This window comes from Sinohyriopsis cumingii, chromosome 5 (assembly GCF_028554795.1).
Source record: "Sinohyriopsis cumingii isolate HCF-2022 chromosome 5, ASM2855479v2, whole genome shotgun sequence".
Classification (NCBI taxonomy): domain Eukaryota; kingdom Metazoa; phylum Mollusca; class Bivalvia; order Unionida; family Unionidae; genus Sinohyriopsis; species Sinohyriopsis cumingii.
The window spans coordinates 104988077-105007562 of NC_142965.1; the positions used below are offsets into that span (position 1 = coordinate 104988077).

General features: G+C 33.5%; 1 protein-coding gene across 2 annotated transcripts in view; it reads right to left on the reverse strand.

Annotated features, from left to right (window-relative positions):
- Positions 1–19486, reverse strand: part of LOC149799924 (uncharacterized) — a 174868-nt gene that overhangs the window by 128419 nt on the left and 26963 nt on the right. For both annotated transcript variants that reach the window (XM_089959379.1, XM_089959378.1), the window contains exons 6-8: positions 7664–7772; positions 3386–3485; positions 995–1080 (exon numbers count right to left, since the gene is read on the reverse strand). In XM_089959379.1, the coding sequence (XP_089815505.1) occupies positions 995–1080; positions 3386–3485; positions 7664–7772 (295 nt within the window). The remainder of the gene's footprint in view (positions 1–994; positions 1081–3385; positions 3486–7663; positions 7773–19486) is intronic.

The following is a 19486-nucleotide window of genomic DNA, read 5'->3' on the forward strand; positions in this document are numbered from 1 at the left end:
CTGGACCGACCATGGATTTTTCAATGACGACCCCGCCACGGAAACTGTTTCAGATTTATTGAAGTAAACCAAGTTGCCAGCGGAAATGTATTGCATTTTCCCCTGGAAATTCGAAAAATTTCTCGAGGAGAGACTCTCCGAATTTTTGGGGACATTTTTTTTTATTCTATGATCTGAATAGAAGGGTTTATTTCGTCGAAATAAGCCCTCTATCGAGAAATAGTTTCCTGGAAGGGGTTACTTGTAAAACTGTTTTGGTCTGTTCCCCCCCTCTGCTGCTCAATAATATATATGATTTCTTTGGGAAATAACTTTAAGCAGAATTACAGGTTCTTTTCTGGTTACCTTAGCCAAGTACCACTGACTTCTGAAATGTGTCACATCCTTACCCTCTTACAAAATTGATAGAGATGAGACAAAATGTTCTGGTTATTAAGAGACAGCAATGTCCACACAGTTCTAATTGCCTGTCATATTTTTTACCCAAGTTTTATATCAAATTCTGCAGTTCATAAATAAATTTATGCCTCATGTTTTTTGATGACATATAAATCTGGGCTCATTTACAAACATTTAAGTTGATTTTCAAAGTTTGTACTGTATAACTACAACAGCTCTATGAACATATGTTTTGTCATCCTGGAACATGTACTCATTTGAGGGGAATCATTATCCAACTACATGTCAGATATAGTCATATTTTGTTGTACCATCCATAACTAAAACTGTTTTTTGTTATCTTCCCAATGCTATAAATGTTACAAATCATCAAGATGAACTTGGGAAGGGACAGGTAAAAAAAAATTTAAGGTCCATTCCAGGCCTACTTGCCTCCATAGGAAAATCTTTTTCTGTTTTGCCCAGTATCATCTAGACATTTAACTCAATGCCAACTTATTCCAATAATTACTTACAATGCAATAAAGTGTGTCTCAGCAGAACACTACACTAATACACTAACCTGTATTTCTACTGCTGTCCTATCTGTACTTACCTATGGGTTTCTGTTCCCAGGCCATCATCTGGACGTAAATAATGATTAAGAAAATCATCTACCAGTTCATCTACTATGCTCTTTACCTGGAAATATCCAATTTATTGTAATGCTTTGAGTCTATAGTGTATAAATATACTTTTAATTACCTGATCTTAAAGACAACTGATACATTACCATGTGTGTGTGTGTGTGTGAGAGAGAGAGAGAGAGAGAGATAAAGAGATCATTAAACAAAGAAACAATAACTACACATCACCAGGGAGTAGTTATGTCCTGTAATTTTGAGTTCAGCCGCTTTATAAGAGCTCTGTTACTAATAAATTAAGATGCAGGGAACTGCAAGGCCTCTTTGTGGTAATTTCAACCTCTTTCCTCTCCAGGTAACTATGTGCTATATTCTTACTAAAAATTATTTGCTGCTAAGGAAAATTTGTTAAGGACATGGCCGACTGGGATGACAGATACAGCAAGCTTATTGCTGAATTGTACACCATCAGGATTTAAACATGGTAAGCAGTCAAAACTCTGACATTATCTGCTGAGATGGATAGTCTACTTCATGAGTTGGTTTTGTTTTAAGTAAGTAACTACCATGCATAGATTTGATAGCATCTCACCAAAGACAATCTGAAATATTGGCCAACTCTAATAAGGACCTGATGAATGGAACACATGATGATTGCACTTGGTTTACTTGGCTTCTTTATTTATGATAAATTGGGGCAAACACACAAGTATGGGGCATCATGCTACATATTTATGATAAATTGGGGCAAACACACAAGTCTGGGGCATCATGTTACATATTTATGATAAACTGGGACAAACACATAAGTCTGGGGCATCATGCTACATATTTATGATAAACTGGGGCAAACACACAAGTCTGGAGCATCATGCTACATTGCTATATGATGGGATTTCAACAATTATTATTAATTACCTGACCTAGATATCTCTCATTGTATATATATATAGGCAAACAGACTTACAGATATATTTTCTAATACGCACGAAGAGCTTTAAAGCTCTTTTTGTTTTATATTTGGTTAATGACCTAATGTTTTTAACTACATGTATATCCAACATATTATTTCAAAAACAATTGCTGAACAGTTACTTTTAAATATTTACTACTGTAGTAAAAATTTAATGTTTCACCATGACACACTAAAATGATGATTTACATACTGCACGTGCCCACAAACATATTATCATTAAATTACTGGCATAACTCTTCAAATATTAAATTAAATCAATTTATGCAACCTTTCATTTGTGCCGCATACATTTCTGGATTTCTTGTTTCTGCCTTAATCTATCCCAATAGACTTTCATTATAGCATTTATGCATTATTTATTTATCTATTGATTAATTTTTTTATAACTATTTATTTATTAAATTGGGAAGTTGTTATGTAGTTTTGCTGATTTTGTCCTAAATGGATTGTAGGTATCTTGATAATTGAGATCTGATCACTTCCTTTCTGGTAAATGAAAAGAAAATTTCTAGTAGCAAAATAATATAAAATGGTTAATTTGCAAAATAACAAACTTTGAAACAAAGTTTGTTTTCTTCAAATTTTTCCAGGATTTACTGCATTTAAAATTATATGAACTATGCAGTGGTAACAACAAGGTGATATCAATGATGTCATGTGATAATCATAAAAACTCCATAAACTCCTTGTTGTGACATTTTCAAATGTATTTTAGTTAAAATAGACTTTCTGATACGTATATATAAACTTTAAGCCTAAAATAAAGAATGGCTTGGTATAGTGACAAAATATGAATGTACAAAACACTCACTTTTGTTGAGTACACCTAGTTATTTAGCTAGGAAAGACATAAATGGAAAAATAATAGTTTATTGCTGAGGTTAATCTAGGACATAGATGGATGTACATACACACATACAGACACCAAAGAGATCACTATGCTACGCTTGCACCAAGACTAGCTTGACAAAAGCATATTCCATCTATACTCGCTTATAACTCGACTCCAACAGCAAAATCCAGAGACCGAGATCCTCCATTTCATAGTACACCAACAGATCTCAGTCTCTGACATTTGTTAGGAATAATCAGTAGAACAAACAACACAGACCCTGATCTGTCAGCTCATTAAAAGATGGCAGATCAAAGTCTATGTTGTTTGCTGTTGGACTAGACTTAATAGCGAGTATGTAAGGTACACCATATATGCTATGCACCAAAAAGAAAATTGAAAATCACAGACTTGGGTTAATTTTGTCCATACTGCCTAAGTAATCGACAAAATTTCATAAGTCTGCAGAAGCAAATAAAATCCCTTAACTAGTGGAAAAGTCAAGAAATGTGGTCCTTTGGAATCATGCCTTTCCAACTGAAAAACTTCACTCACCATGAAATAATCAGGTATTTGCCAATACTCATAACTCCTGATCCCCATCTCCCCTTTATAAGGCTTCTGGTAGAACTGGTAATGTTTATCCAAATCTTCCCTGAAAGAATGATTCAATAATAAAGTCAACAATAATGTTTCAAACAACAAAATAAAACTCTTAATTAGCTTAAATTACACTGGCAGACCACAGTTCATTTTATTAAAAGACAATTACCAGTCAATTTTAACACACAGGTGAAAGTACTGAAGTTTCTGATTATTCAAATATCCAAAAATGAGACAGTTAAAACAACAATGATATTTTTAAATTTTGATAATAATGTGCCATCATGTCCTTTCCTGCCAATACTTAGTTACATTTTCAGCAACTGATCAACAAATGTTTCAAAATCTATTAAAACGATGTAACACTTTTGTATTTGAGGAGTTTTGGATGTATAATGCCATGAACATGTAACATGTTTATGAGATCTAATTATGTAGCATAAGGAAGCTACATTTCTGCAATAGTAAGACCACCAATAAATTCTTAAACAGACAAACTCAACAATGTATTTGTTACTTCTACCAAACCAGACCTACATAGTAATTTGTTAAATATGTTTTCACTTTAATGTAATAATTATTTATAGCTTCTTTTACTGTCAAACAAGTTTCTTGGAACACTAATAATGATGTAATGTTTTGTGTCTGTCATTAGTTCATTTAATTTGCTGAATGGAATTACCAAAAACAACCTATTTAACTTGGCATATGATGTACCTGGATTTTAAAGTCAAACTCAAAGAGAAAATAACATCAAGAAACTAAAGTTGAACTCACCTATGAGCTTCAATAATGAGGGCATATATTATTTATATAAAGATAGGTACATACTGAAACTTTATTCTAATTCAATTGAGTAGCTTCAAGTAGTACTGAAATAAGAGGACAGAAAATAACTTTAATGTTGCGGTTTATTTTGGTGTGGACATGGGTTTGACAGATTGACAGATGGTGGACATGCAGACATATAAAAACACTAAAATGATCAGGATGTTTGGCTAACAAAATTTTACCATAGTTCCCATGTAAAATGTTTTATTTTACAAGTATCTTACAATTCAAATGTTACAAATTTTTCTATTTCTTTCTTTTTGCAGATGCTTTGTTTTAATGTGGTGGCTACTTGGAGTATTTGTTATTTTCTCAACATAATGACCTAACAGATACCAGACTTCCACCAAGGCACCACTGTCTCTTAATATGATCAACCATACAATCATCCAAGCATTTCTAACAAAAATAAACACAGATTAAACAAACCATTCACATTATTAACAAGTTCAGGTCATGTTGGTAATACTTAGTTAACTCACTGACCCAAATGTTTAATTGGTAACAAAATAGCAAGCAAAAGAAATCAAAATACTATATGTCACTCCAGCCAATATGCATGCCCATACAAACAACTTTGGTTCAAGATAAAGGTCACACTTCTAACAAAGAAATGAACTATAAGCAGGTCAAATTCTTTGCAAAATACGTGTTACTAGATCTTGAACTAAGTCTTTTTTAATTAAACCCCAAAGCAAATTTTTTGTCAATGCATGAGAATCCTTCAACAGAAAAATATTAAGCAGAAATAAAATCCACGATGCCCTTCATGTATTGACAGATGAACATAGTTCTGTATATAGTCACGTCTAGCTGCAAACAATATGGTGTTAGGACAATCTGGTCTTAAACTAAGTAACAGAAAAGAGCAAAACCAAAAGGTCTTGTAAAATTCAATAAATAATTTATTTTTTATAGAATACACAGTACAAATTAAAAAGAACTTAAAGTACTGTGAACTTTGAAATCCCAAATAATCTTAAAAGTTCTATCACAAGTCCAAATTTACGAAGTTCAAACTGAATTACAGTGGTATTCCAAATAAATTCTGATAGCACATGTGCTGATGTGCCGGTAGTCCCCTATTTTTGCTATTTGCCAAAGTTCTAGAATATGGAGATGTGCTAACAGTCTTTTGATGTATCACAATAATCCAAATGTCTTTGTCTGAATTCAATATAATTCCAAATTAATGGTTAACACCAAGAACATTACTGAACTCTTTGTAATTCCAGTGAATAATCACTGAATAAATAAATCCACCCAAATTAAAACTGAACACAACAATAAAACTGATTCTGATTCAAATGCAAAGAAAAGTAAGAATAATCCTAATGTAAACAAGCCTATAAACCCCTCTACTTGACCTAGGTTACAGTTATGATTTTATGGAAATACTCTGTCAACTTACAAAGAAATTTCTTTTCTGGAAGTTTTTATGGTCAAAATCAAGACTATCTTTAACTCAAATTGACGTAAACATGTTTGCAATTAATAATAATGATAATAATAATGACAAAGGTCAAGTACAAAATACTGATATGCGTAATATATATATATCATAAGGCAAAGCCAAAAAACAATACAAATATACAAAACAACAGACCCTAATCTGCTGTTACAGAATTTGCTGGTCAGTGTCTATGTTGCAGTTGGAATCATGTTAATTGAGTATATATGGCAACACTATATGATGCTCTCCTTTAACAATGGCACAACCAGTTAATTTTATAAAATATAGGCCTGTAAAGTCCAGCTACAAACTGCACATACCCAGATCTGCACAGGTACATCTGGGTCTATGCAGTTTGTTAGCAGTAATCAGTAGAACAAAAAAGACAGAACCTGAACTGATGGCACATTATGCAATGGTAATTCAGGGACTATTTTGTTTACAGCTGATGTGACCTATAAGCAAGAATATATAGTATCCAGAGAAATCTGTTTCTCTGACCTATCAACAAAGTCATTCTTTTGCATACCAGGGCCCAGCAACGTGGAATGAATTGCCCACTGAACTTAGACACAAAGACACAGTGATGACATTCAAGAGGGCTCTCAAAACTCACTTATTTCGACTACAAGAACAAACTTAAAGACCTTATAATGTTTCCTACCTTAAATATTCCCAGCATGTTTTTTAATGTTTTCTAATTTCATGGCGTTTGTTTTTATAATCATATCATTATATGTTTTTTATTTTATAAGTGTTGTCTAATGTTGCAAAGCGCTTAGAGCTTCTAAAGATTAGGTGCTACACAAAGTCCTCATTATTATTATCAACTAAGATCCTCCTGAAAATTAACATATAAATTACTTTAAACTGATTCAGTTTCTTTCAGAAAGATTATGTTGTAACATTCATCAACAACACTCCAAGGTTATTTCTGAATGTTTGCCAAAACTGGGCAAAGAATACAAATGCTGTTACAGTATCAAGCAGAGCTTGTACAATATAATTTAGGCAGAAATGTCCATGTGTCAGACTTCAGTCAGACAAATATGTGGTATTGAGGTAATTTGTTCACTTGCTAATTGGTTGAAGGACTAACAGGATCTTCATTAACCCTTTACCTCATACAACCGTCTTTGGACGCCTTTACAAAAGTCGCATCGAAGCGACTATTGACGCTTCTACAAAAGTCCCATAGAAGCGCCTTTTTACGTCTGCTGTAAACAATGGCCATTTTAAGCCGGTTTTCGTAGCGCCACCTTCGGGGAAAACCCCTTATTAGATACTACATTCATTTCTGTGAATGACAATTACGTCAGATCACGTGGTCACTGTTTATGTACTGGTCGATATCTGCTATTTAAAGTAACTGGGTCGTAATCTCCACTCTCCAAAATGGCGGTCGCGGATTTCATTCAGTACTTACGAAGTTTTCATGATTAGAATCACAACTATGAAAGATTCAATAACCTAGGTAAAGGCTCTGATATTGATATAGGCTGCAATTAGTTTTTATAAATTATCAAATTTAGGTGACTTAGTGATGTAGACACAGATGAAAAACTTGTAAATTTCGAGTATGAGAAATGGCAGCTCTACGGTTGGTCACACGGCCTCACTGATATGATGGTGAACGAATTCTCTCCAGATTTTAAAGCACATAACAAATTCTTCCGTGATAAATAATTACACAGCTATAACAATTGGACTTTACTCTTAAATTGTTCCACATGTAATAGATGTGTACCAAAAATGTAAAATGGTTAAAAATGCTGTTAAACGTAACATTCACTACATTGCTTAATAGTTCACAGGCAAGCTATGCGTATGCGGTCGACTAGGTAACCTGTGTTCTATGTACAGCGAGCTGCACTTTGTCACTATGCTCTATGAGGTAAAGGGTTAAGCAACAAGTGATTGACGGCCATTGATAGGTCAATTTTCACCTCATTTTCCAGATCCTGTCAACCGTGTCAGGCAAAGAATGGACAGTCTCTCTTATTAAGGATTCAATACTGCGTGGTGCATCAGCTGGCACAGTGTGACGACCTTGATCTGAAACAGAGGACAACAAATAAATCATGTATTCTTGATGTTCAATTTCTCTAAAATGAACAATATTTAATAACCTTCTGCTTCTACATTCAAAATGATAGCAAATAGTTTACTGGTATCTGATTCATTATCCATCATGGCAGTTTGACCTTTCATTGGTTTATTCACAAGTAAGACATTAACTCAAAAATACCATATACTAAATCAATCAAATTGTAAACTGCATGGACCCTGACCTGGCATTGCATAATGCATCAGCAGATCTGGTTATATACAGTTTAGTAGGACTAATAATAAGAACAAACAACAAAGACCCTTATTTGCCAGTGCATTATGTGGGGATGGTAGATACGGGTCAATGATATTTGCAGTTTGACCAAACTTATAAGCAAGTCTATACAGTGGGTTTTATTCTGAAGTGTTTATGGACATATTATCTCATTCATATCAAACAAGTACACTGCATGAAAATCCACAACAAACTATTTCTCTGAGTTATGGTACTAATTATAGTCTAATTAAAAGTCAAATCACCAGATATCAAGGTAAATTTCAATGTTTACTTTGACCATTAATCTGTAGATTATACATTAATATTATACATTTAACAAAACCAGAATGCTCTGCACAATTTTCAGTAATTAGTATAACTTAAATATTTGTCTATTACTTTCAATTAAAATAAATACGTTGCTAAACAATGGTACAGTAAAAAATAACATTAGTGAATGGAGAATTTTTAAAGTTTACTGCTTTAAATCTCATTTTTATACAGACAAAAATCATCATCTGGATTTGATAAATATAGTGAGTCAAAAACTTGCAATAACTAATCAAAACAATCAAAACATGAACGTAGAAACATCCATGATTGAAACTAATTATCTTCAGTTCTCTAAACAAACCCATGCAAAATAAGGACTCATGGCTTGACAAAGGTATTTAGATAAGATCTTTTCTGTTTTAAATTCAGGGTTCAATTCTTTGCCTGTACATTTAAGACAATATTTATAAAGTCATTCACTTCAGATTAACTACACCTGCCCAAAAAGTACCAAATTTTGTGTTTTACTTAATCTGGATTTTCCATTTTCAAGTGCCAGAGGGAGAGAACTATATGTACTACTTCCATATTGTCTTAATAACTCATTAAACCTGCATGCAATGATTACTAGTCATAAGGTTGTACTCTACTTCCAAGCTCTGTAACATCAACATCATTTATGTAACAACAAGCATGTGCTATTACAGAAAAAGACAAAGATGTAGTCCTGCAATGATACCAAATAATGTATACTTTCTACCAATGTTAAACATATAGTGGGAAAGAAAACAAAATCTTGTACACCTGATATTTTATCTTGAAAACTGCCTGCTGTAGAGTTAGACCTATAGCAGAATGTCTCAAACTAAACACAGACAGACAAACCTTTGCAAAAGGTAGGATGAGTTTGAGATTTGAGAATAAAATGGCTAGGATACAAAAATTATAGGTCGAATATAACCCAAGAAAGACAAAAGAAAACAAACAAGACCAATTTCCACCCTTCTTCACATGCAAGAAGTACCCTATAAAAACAATGACTTTTATACATCAAAGCATCTGAGTGAACAAAAATCTCTTGGAAACAGATGTGTTTGGATATATTCAAAAGTAACCACCAATATGTATTTCCTACACACATCACATGTGATAATGAAAAAAATCTCCAGGGGTCAATGATTATATATATAATCACTAGTGATAATGTGATCAAACCAATGGCAGTTCTATCTGCCTCAATAAGAATAATGTCATCACACCAATGGCATTTATATCTGCCTCAAATAGAATAATGTCATCACACCAATGGCAGTTATAAGAATAATTTCATCACACCAATGGCAGTTATATCTGCCTCAATAAGAATAATGTCATCACACCAATGGCAGTAATATATACAATCACTAGCGATAATGTCATCACACCAATGGCAATTATAAGAATACTTTCATCACACCAGTGGCAGTTATATCTGCCTCAATAAGAATAATGTCATCACACCAATGGCAGTTATATCTGCCTCAATAAGAATGTCATCACACCAATGGCAGTTATATCTGCCTCAATAAGAAATAATGTCATCACACCAATGGCAGTTATATCTGCCTCAATAAAAATAATATCATGACACCGATCGCAGTAATATATACAATCACTAGCGATAATGTCATCACGCAGATGGCAGTTCTATCTGCCTCAATAAGAATAATGTCATCACACCAATGGCAGTTATATCTGCCTCAATAAGAAATAATGTCATCACACCAATGGCAGTTATATCTGCCTCAATAAAAATAATATCATGACACCGATCGCAGTAATATATACAATCACTAGCGATAATGTCATCACACCAATGGCAATTATAAGAATACTTTCATCACACCAGTGGCAGTTATATCTGCCTCAATAAGAATAATGTCATCACACCAATGGCAGTTATATCTGCCTCAGTAAGAAATAATGTCATCACACCAATGGCAGTTATATCTGCCTCAATAAAAATAATATCATGACACTGATCGCAGTAATATATACAATCACTAGCGATAATGTCATCACACCAATGGCAGTTCTATCTGCCTCAATAAGAATAATGTCATCACACCAATGGCATTTATATCTGCCTCAAATAGAATAATGTCATCACACCAATGGCAGTTCTATCTGCCTCAATAAGAATAATGTCATCACACCAATGGCAATTATAAGAATAATGTTATCACACCAATGGCAGTTCTATCTGCCTCAAATAGAATAATGTCATCACACCAATGGCAGTTATATCTGCCTCAAATAGAATAATGTCATCACACCAATGGCAGTTATATCTGCCTCAAATAGAATAATGTCATCACACCAATGGCAGTTATATCTGCCTCAAATAGAATAATGTCATCACACCAATGGCAGTTCTATCTGCCTCAAATATAATAATGTCATCACACCAATGGCAGTTCTATCTGCCTCAATAAGAATAACGTCATCACACCAATGGCAATTATATCTGCCTAAATAAGAATAATGTTACAGTTTGTATGGACTTAAAAATGTGGTAAAGAATCTGATCCTGGATTATCATGTAAAACTGCTTTCAACCATTGAAATTCTGCTGCAGCCTGAAAGTAACTGATCTTCAAAACTATTTATATTGTATTCTGTTTTTTTTTATCATTAATCACTGTGCTTTGCATTTTAGTTCTCTGCTTTCTAAAAATGCATTTATTATATTCTTTAAAGCAATTTGGCATTTCATGTACATTCCCTTTTTATTTCAATTGTAAAACTACACACTTCAGGGTATATATAGGCAGAGAGGAGATATAAAGGGAGGGAGGGAGGGATGGTATCAGTATACAAAATGCCATTCCATGAGAACATTTACATCATTTATATAAACTATAGGTATTTTTCATTTCATAATAATCAAATTTTCAAGCTTATCAAATATTCACATTTATGGAGATAATGATATTCTTTAAAAAAAATGTTTTATTTTCTTTAAAAGTCTTCTTATAGATGGGTCCATAGAGCATGACCATTATTAAAAAGAAACAGGACACCTGCTTTTTTTAGAAATAACAGTCTCTATTCATTCCAAGCCTACATTTGACATTGGCAAGAGAAAGTCCCATCTGGATGATATTCACTCAGAAACATTGATATCTCCATCAGTTTCCTCCATTCACAAATGATGATCACATTAAGGAGTACAAAAGTTAGAACCATAATCAGATAAATATGTGTTCTCATATTCTAAAGATCTTCCCACACTTCAATAATGGGCAAATAAACTTATGACTTTACTAGCTGTTACGGGTTTGTCTTCTAAATCTGGCACACTCAATGTTGGCTACCATTACATTTAATATCAAACAGGCAAAATCTGTACTAAATACCCAAGCGCAGCAAAGGTTGTTTACTGACAACTTCAGAATATCATGTTTTACTCATTTTTTTTTACATGCAAGCTAAACATATACTGAAGTGCTGTATTCGAGGTTTGTTTGCAATCACATGTAATAACAGAAAAATCAAAAATTTGTATTTGCATATTTACATAAGTGCTATATCACATCAGATGCTGGATTAATTATTACATGCTTAGAATTATTGATGTTATAGGCATGGTATGGTATGGCTGCTAAATGTGTGTGTATATATATATATATATATATATATATATATATATATATATATATATATATATATATGACAGGTGGGGCTTGATTTATTTGTTTTAAAATCATAAAATTAATTTCTCGATTTTGTCTTTCATCAGTGCTGATCAGGGCATGTAATAGAACACAAACAGAAGCTAAGGAGAATTGTGCAATTATTAATCTAGCCTCTGTGTTTGAGTCTAAAAAATTTCTGAAACTTTTTCAATTACTTTCTATTTGTTTGTTCAGGTGTAGGGGGCGTGCTTACAAATAAATATTGATACATATAAATATTTATTATTTAATATAAATATTTCCAAGGTCTTAATAATACAATGTTCTCTGCATATTATATAACAGGATGAAAATAATGTTATTTGTATGGAAAAATTAAAGGATACCGAACATTTCATGCATTACTGCACGTCTAGCCAATTTCTGAAACCAATACAATTTCTGTTGACAAACAGCCTGAAATGATCAACTTTGGAAGGTAAATTATCCAATTCCAAGACACAGGTAAAGAATGAAGTCTATTTAACATACCTACTTTTCAGTACTTTGGTTTCATTTCTACCACAAGCTAAAATGATTTACTGTTTGATCATGTAAATTTAAAGTACATTTTAAAGTCTAATAGACTGTATTTTCATTAGAATGCATCAAGTAATTTACATAAAATGGGACATTCACCTTTGTATGCCATTCAATTTCCTACAACAAAGTTATGAATGGCTACTATCGACTGAGTGACAATTACTTTATAAAACACCTCTCCAATAGACAGGCTTATATATTACACACTCTTTCATCAACTGAATTAAACATTTTGATGAAAGCAAGGAATAATCATGGATTTATTCTTTGAACATGATAAATAACGCCATCATTATATCAAAGGTCAAGGTCACACAATTTAAGCGTTGACAGGCAATCTGTTCCCAATTTAAAATATTTGATTTTGATAATATCATCTTTTATGATTAATACATACTGAAACCACAAGAAATCCCAATTATAGGTCAGTGAGAATGAAGTGTACCATATGTACTCATATATAAGTCAAATCTGACTGCAAACAACAAAGACCCTAATGAGCCATCTTATAATGTGCCAGAAAATCAGGGTCTACGTTGTTTGTTCTACTGAAAACTCTTAGCAAGCTGAATAGATCCTGATCTCTCTGAGCATTAGGTGAGGGCATATCTAACTCTGTGCAGTTTGCAGTTGGACTCCAATTTTAGGCAAGTAAATATGGTGCATATATTTTATAAATCAATCATGTCCACAGCAGTTTGCCTCTAAACCTGGTAATCACCAATATCAAATAACAGTACTAATCACTTTTTAAAGCAGAACAAGTCTTGTGTATTTTCATGCCATAATGTAAGCTAACTGCTGCTTATGTATCAAGTGATATGTGCTTAAATTCAAACTGTAAATATGTACATTATGCCACACAAGTGGATGTAATGTGCAAATCAACTTAACACCAAAAAGGGTTAGCCTTCATCAAGCTATATATTTTGAACGAACACAGATTTTTTAGTCTTTATTATTCAACACATCTGTACCAATATTGACTGTCTAGTCTTCATTATACTAGACATTTGTACCAATAATGAATGTTTAGTGATCATTATATTACACGTTTGTACCAATATTGACTGTTTAGTCTTCATCACACTACACATTTGTACCAATATTGACTGTTTAGTCTTCATCACACTACACATTTGTACCAATATTGACTGTTTAGTCTTCATCACACTACACATTTGTACCAATATTGACTGCTTACTCTTCACCTTACTTTTTGTACTTTAAGATTATATTTGTAACAATATATCTTTAAACTCATTCATTTATTCTATTATTTTTATTGGTAATTTGTGTCACCAATTATTTATCTCCCTATTCTAAAGTAAGGTTACATTTATGACCCTTCCCAGGCTCAAGCTCAGTATTTCAGTTTATGACTGTTACCTCTTTAAGATAATTTTTGCAACTGAATTTAGCAAGTTTTCTTTCTTAGAAATACTTTTTTATCTTCAAATTTTTTATTCACAATACAATTTTGATGAACCTGATGACACTGATATAATAAATTTCAGTGTTTTCCTAGTTGGATCACAAAGACGAATAACTCAATTTCTTTCATAATTTGATATGAAACATCAATTTGTATATTACAATACTAAAACAAGTACAAACAATATTAAATCTTTTCTGCAGCTGTATGAGGAAGATGCATATATAAGCTACAAAGTGTTGTATGTTTGATAAACTATGTTAAAATATGCATGAAAAACAATATAAAAATAGCAGAACCTTCTTTCCTCCAAGCTATTCTTAACAGAAGGTAAATACAATCAAAATGCCTATCATTCATTGTTGTTGTTTCAATCACTCCAGATACAACAACATGGTATTTTTGTTATATAAGATGATTTAACTATAATAAAAATGGTCATTGATTAGATAGGTATACTGAATTAGTTTCTCTAGCTGAGGCATTTATTTTTTTTTTTAAATTCACTTTTGGGGTGATTATTTAAATAGAGCAGTCCTTATTATTCTTCTGTCAATGGGAACCTTAGAGTATAGTGCCTGATAATGAAAGCACCTAATAATTTCCATGGGAGTCAAAGAATTTACTGCTGTGTAAATTTTATGGAAGCCATAGAGTTACACCATACTTCCAAATAATTTCCAAATAGGCCATGAAACACTCCCTTATGAAATTTCCATGGGGGTGACCATAGAGTATACTGCCATATAGTGAAAGAGTACACTTAATTAATGTGAAACTGCCTTGTAATTCCAAAGAAGCAATAGAATACACCTCTTTAATGTGAAACTGCCTTATAATTTCCACAAGGGTGAAACTGCCATATTATTTCCAAAGGGGCCATAAAATATACTGTCTTATCCTGAAACTATCTGATCATTTAAATGGGAACCATAAAGTCTACTGCCAAAAGAGTGAACATGTCATATAGTTTCCATGGCAGCCATATATTAATATACCGTCTTACACTAAAACCACCTTATAATTTCTACTGGGGCCATAATGTATACTGCCTTGCACTGAAACCACCTTATAATTTCTACTGGGGCCATAATGTATACTGCCTTACACTGAAACCACCTTATAATTTCTGCTGGGGCCATAATGTATACTGCCTTACACTGACACCACCTTATAATTTCTGCTGGGGCCATAATGTATACTGCCTTACACTGAAACCACCTTATAATTTCTACTGGGGCCATAATGTATACTGCCTTACACTGAAACCACCTTATAATTTCTGCTGGGGCCATAATGTATACTGCCTTACACTGACACCACCTTATAATTTCTGCTGGGGCCATAATGTATATTGCCTTACACTGAAACCACCTTATAATTTTTACTGGGGCCATAATGTATACTGCCTTACATTGACACCACCTTATAATTTCTACTGGGGCCATAATGTGTACTGCCTTACACTGACACCACCTTATAATTTCTGCTGGGGCCATAATGTATACTGCCTTACACTGACACCACCTTATAATTTCTGCTGGGGCCATAATGTATACTGCCTTACTGTGAAAATGCCATACAATTTCCATGGGGGCCAGAGATTATATTGTCTTATAGCAAAAAAGTCTCATAACTTCTATGGCGGCCATAGTGTACAGTATATCAATTCATAGCAAAACAATCGTTTAATTTCCCTAGGGGCGATATAGTATACTGCCATATAGTGAAACTATATAATAACTTCCATGTGGGCCATAGAGTATATTGTCTTATTGTAAAACCATTCCATAATTTCAATTAAAGTGTAATGCCATTTGTAAAATCATTTCATAATTTCAAGTGGGGCCATAAAGTATACTGCGTTATTGTAAAACTGACATTTAATTTCCATGGAGGCCATACATTATACCACCTTATTGTAAAATCATTTGATAATTTCAGTTGGAGCCATACAGTAGAATGCCACATTGTGAAACCTTCTCTAACTTTCCTTTGGGGCCATACAGTATACTGCCTTATAGTGAAACTACCCTATAATTTCCCCGGAAGGGGGGGGGGGGGCAGAGGATACTGCCATATATACTGTAGTGAAAATGTTATAATTTCCATGGAGGTCATAAAATATACTTACTGCCTTATATTGAAACTGTCTTATAATTTTACTATCTCTTAATGAAATTGGATCCACAATCATACACACCTTAGAACAGGAACTGTATTAAAATGATGGCCTTATAGTGAGACTGTCTTATAATGAGGTACATAGTACATAAGATTTTACTAACACTTAATGAAATGGGATCCACAATCATACACACCTTATAACAGGAACTGTGTTAAAATGATGGCCTTATAGCGAGACTGTCTTAGAATGTTAGCATATGTTATAATTATGACAAATACTATCATCATATATTTATTGTTTAAAGCAGTGCATTTGCATATTTTGTGAAGACAAATTGACTAATAAATGCAAAGAAATATTTTAATGCATATGATTTACAAAAAATAATTTATATTTAAGCATTTAGTTCAAAGTTGTCAGCATGTTGCTCCTGCCATCGGCATAGTCCATGTTGCATCATCATTAATATTAACTATGCAATCAGTTCAATGTCCAGATGTCCCTGCATGTTTAAAATGATAATATTTTATCCTTGTGAGAATACTTTTACGAATTCAGTCACATGATCAAACACACTTTGAATAAGTCTTAGTCACTAAGTCACATGAGATGTCACATGATTAACACTCTAGTGATTAAAAGTCAATCCAGAAGCATAAAATTGTGTTTTGTTGTTTAACAAAATATCCCACGGAATTTTAAAAATGCAATTAGTGCCAAAAGGCAGGAGTTTAATAACCAGTTTGTCAAATGCGCATCTACGACAAGATCAGTACAATCAGTACAACGAACAAACCAATGTTAAAGGAAATGTTAGTTGTTATGGGCTTCAATGCCATTTTTCAACATGAGATAGCCCATACATGACAGCCAGCATATTTGATGGAGGAAGAACCCAAGAAAACCCCAAAAGAACCACCAACCCATGGAAAGCAAATGGCAAGCTTTCTCACATAACCAAGTTGGCCAAGTTCAAGACTCAAACGAACAAAGAGAGGTGAGATGTCAGTGATCTGGAGAGGCAAGTACCCCTTAGACAACATCGTGGGGGCCTCCTCCCAAAGAAAAATATTCTCATCCATAATGTCGACATCTCAGATAGTTATTTATAACTCCTTCATTCTGCTCTTCATTTTGCAGTGGAAATCAAACAATGAACCAAGCTGCATGAAAATGTGCACAAAAATAAATGCATGGATGACACTTGAACTGTACAACTTAAGTAACTTAAATACAAAGGATGAAGTTTACTTAGATCACGCAACAATGTATGGGGGGGGAAAATCAGGACAAGATCATGTAATTCTGTCAAATTCCTTTATTCAATAATGACCACTGAAATAAACAAAAGGATTAAATGGTAAATGTTTACAGACATATAAAAATTTGTGTGCAGCAGACAATAAAGTGTTTTAATCACTCTGTCTGTTATAAAACAGGTGTCTCATAATTAACAAAATAGAAAAATAGTTTAAAAGAAACAGTAGCAAAAAAATATTCTATCCACTATGTCCCTTTGTCAGCTAAAATATGGCAACCCTTTGGACATGTTGTTTAGTTCCTTTAATTTAAATGAAGATGTTTGAATAATATCTGGTGTTTTCAACTGTCACTGTTTAGCTGTATATGGCTATGATGAAACAAAGTTCTCTTCCACCTGGTCTCTCAATGAGGACTCTGGGAAAAGATTATACAGAAAGATCCACATTTAGTGATATAATTTCCTCTGTATTTTCCTCTCTTGCTCTCCAACAAAACGCAATAATGATGATGATGTAAAAACACCCAGCAAGACCATGTCAGAAGTGCAATAAGTACACACAGTATGGATATGAATTACTCAGATACTGGATCATTTATGATACAGTAATAAAGACATGACTTGATTAATTTACTTTGTACTGGAGTCTACTAAGTCAAACATACCTTTTGATCCTGTGAAACTATAATTATAATAAGTACAGGAAAACAAGAAACGATGGAATGTTATAAGCAATGTCTTGCCTACTCCACTGTGTCATAATTCAGAAACCTTGCATGTTCACTACTGCAAGTGCAAGTGATCCCTCTGACATCTGAAGGAGGTCATTGGGCTGATAATTCTCTTTTATATAAACACATGACCTTACACATTTCCAAGGAACAGAGTTAAATGCAAACGTTATGTAAATCATGATCTGCTTTGGACCATGGTGACTAGTACCCTCCATATTTAATAAACCCGTCAAGTCATAACTGTTCTCAGCACAAGATATGCTATACATTGTGGCCAGTATAACTGGGAGAATGAACTTGGGAATACACTGGCATAATCCACCAACCCATGGCAAGCTACTTGTAGCTTGCTTACATATATGCATTGGCTGAGCATGAAATTCAAATCAGTATCGATGAGGTGAGATGACAGAGATGAGTAAAGATGGGCACTTTACACCACTTGGCTACCAGGGCAAAAAAAAACACTAAAATAATGTAAGTACTGAATACAAATCATTAAGACCTACTTCTGCCTGTGACTAGTAGCACATTACAAGATGAATAAACCCATGAAGTTTCATGACTGCACACACAACAGTGTCAAAGTAACTTAGGAAATGCTAAAATAATGCAAGTGCCTGATTTGCAACACTAAGATGAGTAGTACCAACAAAATGAATACACTCATCAAGTTTCATAACAATACATACAAAGGTTTCAGCGTAACTGAGCTAATATTAAATCTGAATGCTTACAACAAAAACATTAATACACTCATAAAATTGATCCCCATGTTTCACTTATGCTTCACATGTGAGAAAAAAGCTGCACACAGGAAACAATGAACAATAAAAGTGGCAAATGCAACAGAAGTATGTAAACAGTAACAACCCAGCATGCAGAAATAATTATATTTCAGATCCCTGGAAACCTCTCTGGTGGCCTAAATGGTCAGAACATCTGCCGTGGATGCCAGAAGTCATGGATTCGAACCACAGCTAAGTCACATGGTACTAGCAGCTGCCTCACTTGGCACTCAGCATTAAGAGGTTAGGGTTAGGACAGTCAACACAGTGGGAGGATAATACGACTAGGTGGGACATAATGCTGCATGTCTGTGGCATGATGTCACAGTGATAGACATCATTATAAACTGCCACAATGCAGACTGTTATGTATATTTAATTTAATTGTTTGTCTGTAAGTTTTAAATTTGTTAAGAGAGATAGCCAGGTTAATCATGCAATTCCTTTAGCTGTACCTGTCTGATTCGGTGAATATTTAAGTGAAGGAATGCAATCGGACTTTTTTGATCTTGATGTAACAAATCTTCGGAATTCAGAAATTATGAATAATCTGGACCAGAAACTT